Below are 12,009 nucleotides of genomic sequence, written 5' to 3' on the forward strand. Positions count from 1 at the left end.
GGACTGGACCATATGTACTTGGGGAAAAGGAGCCTGCACAAGCCTCCCTAGGGTGCAGGGGCCTGCAGTCCTGGCCAGCAACTCCTGTGTAATTTCTTCCACTGTAGCGCTGGCCACAGCCTGAGGTCTGTGCTTTTACTGAGCCAAATGCTCAAAGGATGAGGAGATTCTGCGTTGGGGGCTAGTTGTTATTTAAAGGGGAACTATATTCCCAGGGAAGAGTTTCAGCATCTCAGAAAAAAATATCTCCAAGGGACATGAGAGAAAGGGAAAGAGGAAATATTTATTAACTTGAAAGAATAATAAACCTTGGTGCGAAGAGAACGCATAACAAGCTCAGAGAAACCCGCTAGGCTTGGCGTCAGAACACTTGGCTTCAGTTCCCACCTGTTGGTTGTGTGTCTGTGAGCACATCTTTCCATCAGCCTCGTCTGTAAATGGACAAGGCTGGGCCAGATCATCTGTAAGGCTCCTTGTGATGCTGACAGTTTAGGACCATGCCATCCAATAGAACTTTCTACAATAATGGAAATACTCCCCGTGTGCACTGTCCATATCGTAGCACTAACCCCGTGTAAGTAGTGAGCACTTGAAATGTGGTGAGTGCAACTGAGGAACTGAATTTTTATTTTGTCTCATTGTACTTAATTACAAATTAAATAGCCCCATGTAGTTAGTGGCTGCCATATTGGACAGAACAGGCCTAGGATTCCACAAGCAAAGATTTCGTTCTGTTCAGTCTATTGTGTTTATCGAGCTAAGCACATTCCAGACAAATCTTGCACAGGGATTGAAATTAAGACGGTCTGCTAGTTTGCACTCAGTTACTAGAACATCTAGTTAGCCGGAGGTCCCCCCCAACCCCCATCTTTGCATTCCAGCTCATTGAAATTGTATACCCCCTCCCCCGCCCCCAACCAGGAACCACAGCTGGCTAAGCAGTGTTTATAGCTCCCGTCAGGCTCCTGACCCTGTCTGCCCGGCATGTGGGATCATGTCCAGAGAACAGCTTCAGGATCCAATCCATTTCTCATCATTTCTTGGCAAGTCCAGAGGGCAGATCCGTAATAGAAACATCACCTCAGCTCATTAAGGCAGAACTATATGTTTGGAGGGTGAGGTTCAGAAAGATGTTCAATAGGTGTATTCCTGTTCCTAGCTCGCTCTTCTTCAGTTGCCATGGCAAACATTGCTAAGCTGGGTCCTTCACTGTGTCCTCAGATTGATCCCTTAGTTTTCCATTCTTACTGTCATTACCTTAGTTGAGACCCTTTCACTTCTTCCACACACTATTCGTCAGCTTTCTCCCTGCCTCTCAGCCATCCTGTTTACACTCCTTTGTGAAACTTTCTAAAATACCACCCCAGTCGTGTCACCCTTGGCTCAAATCCTGCAACAGCCCTCCCACTGTCTTCAGGATGAAGTCCAGGCTCTCCGTGGGGTAAACAAGGCCCCCCATGACCTGACACCTTCCTACCATCTCAGCTTTACTCCCACCAACCAGTCTTTCACAGGAACCTGCTGCTCCAGCCAGCAGGGCCACTCGAGGTCCCCTAGACCTGACTTCTGTCTTCTTGCAGACCCCACACACCTATACCTCTCATTTGCTCTGTAGACATCCTATGCCACCTTCCAGGTCCATCTCAAACGCCAGGGGCTACATGAAACCTTTTCTGCTGTCCCCATGCTAGTACTTTCTCCCAATCTGTGTCGGTGTGTACTCTTTGTAGGTAGGAATTTGGCAGTATAGCACAGTGGTTAGAATAATTCTGTAGTGGAAGCAGCTAGACTTGGGTCCAAATCTTTGTCCTGGCATGTAACTGGGCAACTGACTAAACCATTCTCTGCACCTCAGTTTTCCACCTCTAAGATGGGCATGATTCTTACCTTACAAGGTGGTCATGAAAACTGTGTAACTTAATTTATGTCATGAGCTCAACACAGTACCATATGCATCACAAGTGCTCAGTAAGTGGTCGTCATGGTTATTATTATTATTATTATTTTATTATTAGGTGCTTACTGAGGAAGCACTGAGGCCTTACACACACACGCTGGTCTTAGCTCCCTCTCTAATTAGAAGTGTCTGGATGCCAGGAATCCCTTGCATTTTTGGTATCCCCTGCACCCAGCTGTAGTTTGCAAATAGTGAAGACTCAGAATATGAATTGATTGATTTCTGGAACCCAAAAGCCTATATTTGAGTCCTGGATCCACCACTTACTAACTGTGTGATCCTGAGAAGTCTCTTAACCTCTCTGGGTCTCAGTTTCCTCATTTTTAAAGTAGAGAAAACAATGGTACTTTTATCATAATCATTGCAAGGATTGAATGGGGCAGTAACAAGGGGTCTGGGGGACTCTCACCTGAATTAACCAGCCCACGAGGTAGACCCTACACCTCCCAGGCAATCAGTGAAGACTTTATGAATGAATGATCCCATTGTACCAGCTGTAATGAGGTTTAGGGGTGGGGTTATCACAGTATTATTCTCATTTACAGTTATTTGGCCTAGGTTTCCAGCATAATTATCTCCCTCCTCTCTTTATGCTTTTATTACTTGGCTCTGAACCGATTGCCTGGTTTAAACTGGTTTCTGGCATGTGGGCCTTTTTGGCGAATGCCTCTCAAGCCTCTATGGAAGCAGAAGGGGCATTAAAACAAATACAGAATTTAGCCACATTCCTCTTGACACCAACTGAGTAGTAGGATTGGCTGGTGGATACAACATCGTAAGTGACAAATAGAGAAAGACATGTTTGCAGGGCCACTGAATGAGGCTTTATTTGCCAGTGGACTAAGAACATAGGCTCTTGAGGCAGCAGAGAATGAGGAACATCAGCAAAGAGAGCAATTAGCAATTAGCCCAGGGATGTGAGAGAGGCCGTTTCTCAGAGATGAGGGCTAGGGCGCCCCTGGCAATATCGGAGCACCTTGTGGACAGATGGCTCACCTCCTGGCACTGCTCACAGTCTTCCTTGCTAGCCACCGCTGGTCCCACTGTCTTGGTGGCCACTGGACTGTGGTCACCCTCGGCTTGAGGAGGAACCAGCTGCCCAGCTCCGGTCTCTCAGGATCCAGCAGAGCTGAGGGACTTCAGTAGCGGCCTGGGGGACAGGGTATGCATGGCACGCAGACGGTGTGGGGCACGCAGACGGTGTGGGGCACGCTGGGGGAGGGCGCACAGGGGGTACACGAGGGAGTGGAACACGGGTTACAGGGCAACCTGCAGAGGAAAGGCATGAGGGGGGATTAGAAAGATGCCTGAGCGGGTGACAAGTTCAGCCAGTTCTATCCCCGATACCTCCCAAATTCACCTACTGTGCAACTTCTCCACTCACTCCCCTACTCCCAACCTCCACCGTCTTCACCTGTGCGACCCCAGTGGCCTCCTAACTGGTCTCCCCACCCCACTCTTGCCCCTCCTAACCATCAACTTGGTAGCCAGGGTGATTTTCTACAAACACAAATGGAATTGTGCCTTCAGCGGCTCCCATTTGTACTCAGGATAAAGAGTAACTCAGCTGTCACAGCTCCCTGTACAGCCTCAGTTGGGCCCACGTACTTGCAGTCCTCGCTGTCCAGAAGGTTCCGGTATGTGTTGATCTCACACTCCAGCCGCGCCCGCACGTCCAGCAGCACCTGGTACTCCTGGTTCTGTCGCTCCAGGTCGCCCCTGATCTCGGCCAGCTGGGCCTCCACGTTGGTGATCATGCACTGCACCTGGGCCAGCTGGGAGCTGTAACGGGCCTCCGTCTCCGTCAGCGTGTTCTCCAGAGAGTTTCTCTAAGACAAAAGGAAAGACAAAATAACTATGAGGAACACATCTATTTTCCATGGCCTTGTTCAGAAAGACCCAGAAAGAGCCAAGTCTGTCTTTGGGGTTGGGAATGACCCCTCCCTACCTAAGTCACTGCAGAAACTAAAGCCCCGAAAAGTCGAGTGACTTGTTCAAGGTTAAGCAGCTGGTAAGTGACAGACCAGGATTTGGACACAGACCCATATGATCCTAAATCCATTACTCCTTCTTCAACCTGAGTCTGGCTTCAGGCTTTGGATCTGAGATTAACCAGGACTCTTCCCTACAGCATCATTTAGAACAGGGGTCTTCAACCCAGGCTGCACGTTAGACTCCCAGGGGAACCTTTAAAAACACATGCAGGCCCAGGCCCCACCTCCAGAGACTCTGATTTCATTATTTTGGGGAGGAACCTGGGCTTAGGGTTTTTTAAATCTCCACAGGTGGGGAGGAGAAGCATCGGTTTAGAAGGGAAGGCTAAGCAAAGAGCCAGCATTCTTGGGGAGTCATGTTTGATAGTGGCACCTAATCCACGTCAGATTTAAGACACGCCCATTTTATCTCTGAGCTGGGTCGTGGGAGAAACCTCCCTCCAGGAGAGGTCAACTGGCAGCGTATCTGTGGTGGCTGCATCCAGGCCACCTCCTCCTCCTCTTTCCTGGATGCCTAAACCTACGCTCAGTGCCATGTGGGAGCCAGAACTGGGGGAGAGGTGCCCACTCAGTGGCACTCACCAGGCTGTGCTGGGCCTGCAGCTCAATCTCCAGCGTGTTGACTGTTCGTCTCAGATCAATGATATCCGACTGGTAGTTCTGAAGCTGCTCAGAGCTCGTGGCCACCTGCTGGTCGAGCTCCTCCATCTGCAGTGGGAGAGACAGGAGAGGCTGGGAGCACCTTCTCAGGGACACTGGGAGGCCGGCCCACCTGCGAGAGGCCCACCTGCGTGTTGAACCATTCCTCCAAGTCTCTGTGGTTGGTCTCCACCACCATCTCATACTGACACCTCATCTCTTCCAGCATCCTGTGCAGGTCCACGGGGGGCATGGTGTCCACCTCAATGTTAAGGCGGTCCCCAAGCTGGCACCGGAGGGCACTGACTTCCTGAAAAGGCACAAGAGCCCTAGGCTAGTGTGACGTCGCACAATCTGGACTCACCTCCCAGGGAGACGTGAAAAGATGGAACAAAAGACGCTAAAGATGTCTGCGTTAGAGGGGCCGTTTGACTGCACACCACTCTGTGGTATCCCAACTGTTTTCCAGTTCCAGCTGGACACCCCCATGATGGGAGATGCACTCCAGGTAAACACTTCCTGTCACTTTGGCGAAGCCAAGAACAGAGTCAGGGTTCGTTTGATCTGTTTGGGCTAAGATGGGAGACCCCTGCCCCCCTCCCCACCTGTGCTCATCTGGGAAGGAGGGCAGTATGAGCCTGGCTTCACTCCGTTCAAGGCCCAAGTCAGAGCAGGCGCCTCCACAGGCGTGGCTGCCAAAGAGAGAAAGTTGTCACTGAGGCTCCCCGAGTGTGCGATAACGCCTCATTAGTGGCTTCTTGGTGAGGTTCCCAGTTCTCTGGTTTAAGTGGGATGAGTCAGGTGCCTTAGGGTGCTTGGCGAATATGTGGCGACTGATTGTTACTTTACACTTAAGCCTAAGGGAACCCAGCCAGGATTCAGAGGCACTTGTTCTTTCAAATCCCAAGTCAAGAGGCTGAGGGTCAACCCAGAGAAGGAGGGGAAAAACCCAGAGCGCTGGTGGACGTAGCAACACACAGATACCTGTAGAGTGGAGGGATTTCCCTCCAAGGACCTGCAGGAGAGGAGGAAAAGTCAAAAAGTAAAGGGTTGACTTGTGGCTTTTGGATTAAAGCGTATTATATGCAAACAGAAGAGATGAAGGGAAACGAGGATGAGACAGAAAAAAAGAAAACCACTGTAGTTGCACTCTCCCTTAGAAGACATGGAGGTCACCCCAGCAGTCTAGCCCAGCAGAGATGGACAGACAGTCCCATGCGAGTTCCGGAACAAGCTCCCTGTGGCTCTAGCACATCACTCTAGCCCTGGAATTTGGCTTTCCTGAGAGAAACAAATGCAGTGGCAAAGTCCAGGAAATGCAGAGGGAGGGTTGCTAGCATTTCTGAGCACCGACCAAGGGCCCTGTGTTTCATACCCCCGAGCTCACTCAATTCTCACAGCTACCCCGTCTGATAATGTTGTCCCCATCTTACAAATGAGGAGGCTCAGAAAGCTTCAATAAATTGGGCGAAGTCACAGAAACAATACATGGCAGGCCTGGGAATCTCAACCCACGGCTCTCCAACACAAACCCGCCCACCCCACCCCGTTCTCTGCACTCTGCTTCCCAGGGTCACCTCAGCTTGACTTCGGGGCTCACCTCCTCATGGTTCTTCTTGAGGCAGAGCAGCTCCTCCTTCAGGGACTCCACCTGGGCCTCCAGGTCAGCCTTGCACAGGGTCAGCTCGTCCAGGATCCTGCGCAGGCTGTTGGTGTCGGCCTCCACCAGCTGCCGCAGAGCCAGCTCCGTCTCGTACCTGCACATACGGACAGGGACAGCAATGAGGGGTGAAACTGAATACAGAACTCAGGGGAGACTCTGAACTGCTGTCACTTTTCTAACTCTCTCTAAAATGAATGCAAAGCTGCCCAAGTATGTGCAGGAAGAGGGGCGCCCCATGGCCTGGCCAAACTCACTTGGTCCGGAAGTCATCGGCAGCCAGCTTGGCATTATCAATGTGCACGACCATCCTGGCGTTCTCTGCCTTGGTGCACAGGACCTGGGGGCCAAGACACGCAGAGCAGGGTCAGGCCAGGGCAAGAAGGATAAAGACCCCACGTGAGGTGCCTGTCGGGGCTCAGCAGCCTCGCAGCCATCCCTGCAGAAGCCTCTCTTCCCTGGAGCGCTGGGGATACTTAGTGAACTGCCAGTCCTTGGAGATGTGAGACTTATTTTTTAAGCACCTGGGTTTTTATAAATCCAAATGCCCCATTTTGGATGCAGTGAGCAGTATGAAAGGAAAGAATCTCGTTAAGTCTGAAGTCATTCGTGTGACAGTTAGAAGGGTCCTAAATAAGCACTAACATTTACTAAAAACACACCATGTTCCAGGGGCAGTACTTTACCTATATCAACTCATGGAATCCTCTTGACTGCCCCATTAGGAAAGCACCATTATTATCCCCATTCTACAGATGAGTAAACTGAGGCCTAGGAAAGGGAAAGGATCTCCCAAAAGCATGCAATGAATCAATGGTAGAGCTGAGACTCTATCCCAGGCCTCTTTGCACATTAAGGGCTCTAGCTGAGTGCTCAAATTATGAGATAATTCTATGCCCTAGGGAAGTCTCTTTTCCCTGAACATAGCTTAATAAATTAATGAGATTCAAATCTGGAATGCCAGCCATTCCGGTCACCTTCCCAGGGAGACTGTTCAGCTCCTGCCCTCACCTTCTGCTGGAGTTCCTCAATGGTCCTGAAATAACACTGGTAGTCAGGACACATGGTGGGCCCTTGAGACTGGCAGGCCTCTTGGATCTTGCTCTCCAGGTTGGCATTCTCCCGCTCCAGCTGGCGCACCTTCTCCAGGTAGTTGGCTAGCCGGTCGTTCAGGAACTGCATGGTCTCCTTCTCACTGCCATTGAGGGTTCCTTCACAGTACCAGCCGCAGGTACCCATGGAACTGGGGATGCCACTGGTAGGCCGGCAGCTGCTGGGCCGGCAGGAGCTGGATAGGTAGGTCTTGGAGAGGCAGCTGGCCGGCCGACAGGTAGTGGGCAGGCAGATGGAAGGCACGCAGGTCATGGGCTGGCAGACATAACCCAGGCACAGCTCAGGCCGGCAGCTCATGCTGCTGGAGCAGACAGAGGAGGGCCGGGGGCAACTCTTGATGGAGGTCGGTGAGCAGCTGGATGTCATGTTGGGGAAGCCCCTTCTCCCCAGGTGAAGCTACCTGGATCACCAACCTCTACAGACCCCATCCTGCGCAGGCCCTTTTATACCCTTGGAGTGAGGGGGCTCACACTTGAAAGTCGTCATGGGTGGTAACGATGTTTATCCTCAGCCTCAGAGGAAGCTGCTGATTAATTTGTAATTTGCTATCCAATAAGGAGTTCCTTTCCTCATAAAAGAGGCCAAGCTTGTCATTTGGCTAAAGCAGGACTCTGGGCTCCTGTCATTGATCACCAGGGGAGAGCTTCCGGACACATCTTCAAAGGATCAACTCCATGCCTGGGCCCTCATTACCAGGGCGGAGCTGCCAGGAGACCACATCAGCCTCCTGGCCCTATGCCACCAGCGGCCTTGCCCACTGCACTCCCACCTGCCCCAGCCCTGAGAAAGCCTGCAGTTCTGTGGTTATTAGCCGCTCCTTTCAATGAGACAATTCCATGTGGGAAGAGGCCTGGCCCCTGAAGCAGAAAATGTGTGGGTGACAGAAGCTGCACTGATACTGGCTGTGGTATAAATCCAGGGAGATAGGAAGAAGAACCTCTGAGGCTTCTAAGCATGAATCATCTTCCTACTCAGGGGAAGAAATAATATCGGGGAAGAGAGAACAAACTCAAGACACAGACCGAAAGCGTCAAGCTCAGGGACATCTTTGCAGCTGGACACTGTTGCGAAAGAGAAATGTAAGGACCCCATTCTTGGAAAAGGAGATCAATGTCATGAACATCTCCACGAGGCAGATGCTGTATCGGGACCCTTTCTGGATCCTCCCCTTCGGTTCTCACTGTTCCACGTACAGAGCTGTCAAGTTCGATTATTGTTTGTTGAATAGGCTGAGGTTGGACAAGCTGGAATAGGCTCTACTTTCACTTTCTGCAATGGTGAACAGGGAGGGTTCATTTCAGGATCTCCGAGCTGGGAAGCGGTTTGAATCAGCTTCCTTGAGAAGTGACACTTTGCAACCCTGGGATGAGCTATAAGCCAGGAGATTAGGAGCAGGTCTCTCCAATTAGAGAAGCCTTGGGCATTCCTTAAGAAAGCAACAGGCAAGACCAGCGGTTTTCAGGTCTTGCCTGCAATACTCGCCAGCTCACGTGCTTCACGTTTAATACGTGTGTGTTACATAGCCACCCTTCATTCACTCATCTTCTCAACGTAATATTGGCGTATAAGCACTTGTCTTGTTTTTGACTACATTTCTAGAAGTGTTGGTGAAGGGGCAGGAAAGAGAAAGCCCTACCCAGCCCTACTCCCTGAACTTCACTGTTTAAACAAAGGTAGAGGCGCTACCTTCTAATTTGTTGTGTGACCTTGGGAAAGTCACTTGACCTCTCTGGGCCTCCGTTTCCTCATGCAAATTGAAAAGGTTAGATTAAATCATCTCTCAGTTTGATTTCCTACAACAACCATAAATTCCAGTTCCTTTGTCTGGATTAACTATTTAGAGAAGACAGTGGCATCAGAGGGAAAGAAGTGTGGTGGCAATGCCAGCTACATGCAATAAGACTCTTTGGACCACTCTTCAAAATCATAACCAGCACTTATTGAAAGCATACAAGTGCCAGGCACTACGCTGAGTCCTTGGCATTCATTTGCACATCTTATCCTCACTTTAGAAAACTATGAGGTAATTAGTATTGTAACAAGGTGTGGCGGTGGTTCTCGTAGTATGGCCCCCAGAGCAGCACCATCAGCATCGCTCAGGAACGTGTTAGAAATGCAATTTCTCAGGTGTACCCCTGACCAACTGAATCAGAGCTCTGAGGGCGGGGTCCAGGCATCCGTATGTAACAGGTCCTCCAGGCAGGTTTGAGAACCCCTGAGGTTATAAGAGCACCTGTGTCGTGCGGGAGACCCTGCTTGCTGCACCATTTGTCGTGCGGGACGGCCTGCGGGGTCTCTGCTCCCGCTCCCCACATAACGCAGGATATGGTGAGGCCAAAAAGGAACACCCACGGAGCCATAGGTAGGGGAGTCATACCACTATATTCTCTCTGGCGGCACTATACTCTCACTGGAGGCTGGATCCACACTGTCCACAAACCGCCACCCACGCTTGCCAGCCCAGCCGCCATCTTCTTGCTAGGCCACACTTTCTCTCTTCTCTGCTAGCGTAGCCACAGCAGTTATATTAGTGGCCAATGGCTCACTGGTTACAGCTGACGGCCAACTAGCCACAGCTGATGGCCATGCAATCACAGTTGGCCATTTACTACCTGAGCCAACACCTTTCTATGTGAGGCCGAGAGCCTGGAAACTTCTTTCTGGGGCTCTGCCCCCACACTCCACCCCTACAGGCTCTCGCCTCACAATCTACGCGACAAGCGTCTTCCGCGAGGGAACCTGTGCGAGGAGCCTGGGGGTGAATGCAATATCCTGGACACAGCCAGGCTCTCTGGGCACAGCCAGGGTTTCTCAGGGCACCACCAGTGCTTCTGGGCACGGCCAGACTTCCTGGACTTCTTAGGGTACCACCTGTCTTCCCGGACACAGCCAGGGTTTCTCAGGGCACCACCAGTACTCCTGGGCACTGCCAGACTTCCTGGACTTCTTAGGGTACCACCTGTCTTCCCGGACACAGCCAGGGTTTCTCAGGGCACCACCAGTACTCCTGGGCACAGCCAGACTTCCTGGACTTCTTAGGGTACCACTAGTTTCCCCGGGCACAGCTAGGATTTCTCAGGGCACTGCCACTTTCTCTGGGAACAGCCACACTTCCTGGACACAGCCAGGGCTTTCAGGGCACTGCCACTCTCTGTGGGCACAGCCACACTTCCTGGACACAGCCAGGGCTCTCAGGGCACTGCCACTCTCTCTGGGAACAGCCCGACTTCCTGGGCACAGCCAGGGTACCTTCAGGGCTCAGCCAGACTTCCTGGACTCAGCCAGGGCTCTCAGGGCACTGCCACTCTCTCTGGGATACAGCCCGACTTCCTGGGCACAGCCAGGGCATCTTCAGGGCACAGCCAGACTTCCTGGACACAGCCAGGGCTCTCAGGGCACTGCCACTCTCTCTGTGCCTCTCAGGGTACCCTGCTGGAACAACAGCGACTCACAATCAAGGTGCTTACATATTCTCAATGGCGGCCAGTCAAGAGACAAAAGCAAATATCCCCCAGTTCCACTAACAACAATTCCCAAACAAACAGTCAAGCGGTCCATTAAATTAGGGATGGAAGGCAATTCCCCATAGTCCATAGTCATTCACCAGGGCTGTCCTGGGGGTGAGGGACGACCTTGACCTCACCCTCATCTCCCACGGAGGACTCAGCAAGCGTTACCTCCTGGGACTACAAGTCCTGCATCCGGGCTGCCTGAGCAGGAACTTCCCGGCCCACAGGGCTGCAACGACCTTCGCTTTCTCCGGCCTGTGCTGGTTGGGGAACCGTCCACATCTTTCCACCTCTCCACGGGGCTCCATCTCTCCAGCAGCTGCATGGCTTTTCCTGTGCTGGTGGGAGAACTGTCCACGTCCTCCCACCCCTCCACGGGGGTCCAGCTCTCTGGCAGCTGCTCCTCCTGGTCTTCCAGAGACTCAGTGTTCATACACACAGACTGCTCCACCGTCCTTTGGAGAGCTTTGGCTGGCACCATACCCTGCTCGCTGCGCCATGTGTCGTGCGGGAGACCCTGCTTGCTGCACCATTTGTCGTGCGGGACGGCCTATGGGGTCTCTGGTCCCGCTCCCCACATAACGCAGGACATGGTGAGGCCAAAAAGGAACACCCACGGAGCCATAGGTAGGGGAGTCATACCACTATATTCTCTCTGGCGGCACTATACTCTCACTGGAGGCTGGATCCACACTGTCCGCAAACCGCCATCCACACTCGCCAGCCCAGCCGCCATCTTCTTGCTAGCCCCCATTTTCTCTTCTCTTCTCCTCTCCCTCTCTCCTAGCATAGCCACAGCAGTTATATTAGTGGCCAATGGCTCACTGGTTACAGCTGACGGCCAACTAGCCACAGCTGATGGCCATGCAATCACAGTTGGCCATTTACTACCTGAGCCAACACCTTTCTATGTGAGGCCGAGAGCCTGGAAACTTCTTTCTGGGGCTCTGCCCCCACAACCTGCCACCACAATTCCTCTTGCAGAAACATAACTGTCTTTACTTGAAAAAATCTATTAAGAAGTTCTTAGGGTAAAAGGTGGGATCCCAAGTGCCTTGATGTTCGCTGGCAAGGCAACAGAGGGAGAAAGAGGAGAAGAATTTGACGTTCCCCGGACACTCATGTCAGGAAAGGGTG

At 51.9% G+C, this 12,009-nt stretch overlaps 1 protein-coding gene across 1 annotated transcript; it reads right to left on the bottom strand.

Annotated features, from left to right (window-relative positions):
• Nucleotides 1-2,841: 2,841 nt before the first annotated feature.
• KRT32 (keratin 32) lies at nt 2,842-8,276 on the bottom strand. Its single transcript, XM_019747547.3, has 7 exons — nt 7,262-8,276; nt 6,508-6,590; nt 6,191-6,347; nt 4,739-4,900; nt 4,534-4,659; nt 3,566-3,786; nt 2,842-3,226 (listed from the first exon to the last, which is right to left on the bottom strand). The coding sequence occupies exons 1-7, from the start codon at nt 7,727-7,729 to the stop codon at nt 3,097-3,099; spliced, it is 1,347 nt and encodes a 448-aa protein (XP_019603106.2). The 5' UTR covers nt 7,730-8,276; the 3' UTR covers nt 2,842-3,096.
• Nucleotides 8,277-12,009: the final 3,733 nt, after the last annotated feature.

The sequence above is a fragment of the Rhinolophus sinicus genome, chromosome 12 (genome assembly GCF_057876585.1).
Source record: "Rhinolophus sinicus isolate RSI-liver-muscle chromosome 12, RSI-T2T, whole genome shotgun sequence".
Lineage (NCBI taxonomy): Eukaryota > Metazoa > Chordata > Mammalia > Chiroptera > Rhinolophidae > Rhinolophus > Rhinolophus sinicus.

Bases quoted from the DNA above. Each gene is read 5' to 3' on its own strand.
- KRT32 (XM_019747547.3), bottom strand. From the start codon at position 7,729: ATGACATCCAGCTGCTCACCGACCTCCATCAAGAGTTGCCCCCGGCCC. The intron at 4,660-4,738 runs GTGGGCCTCTCG...CTCCCACTGCAG, and splicing joins AGGAATGGTTCAACACGCAG to ATGGAGGAGCTCGACCAGCA. The intron at 3,787-4,533 runs GTGAGTGCCACT...CTTTTGTCTTAG, and splicing joins TGCAGGCCCAGCACAGCCTG to AGAAACTCTCTGGAGAACAC.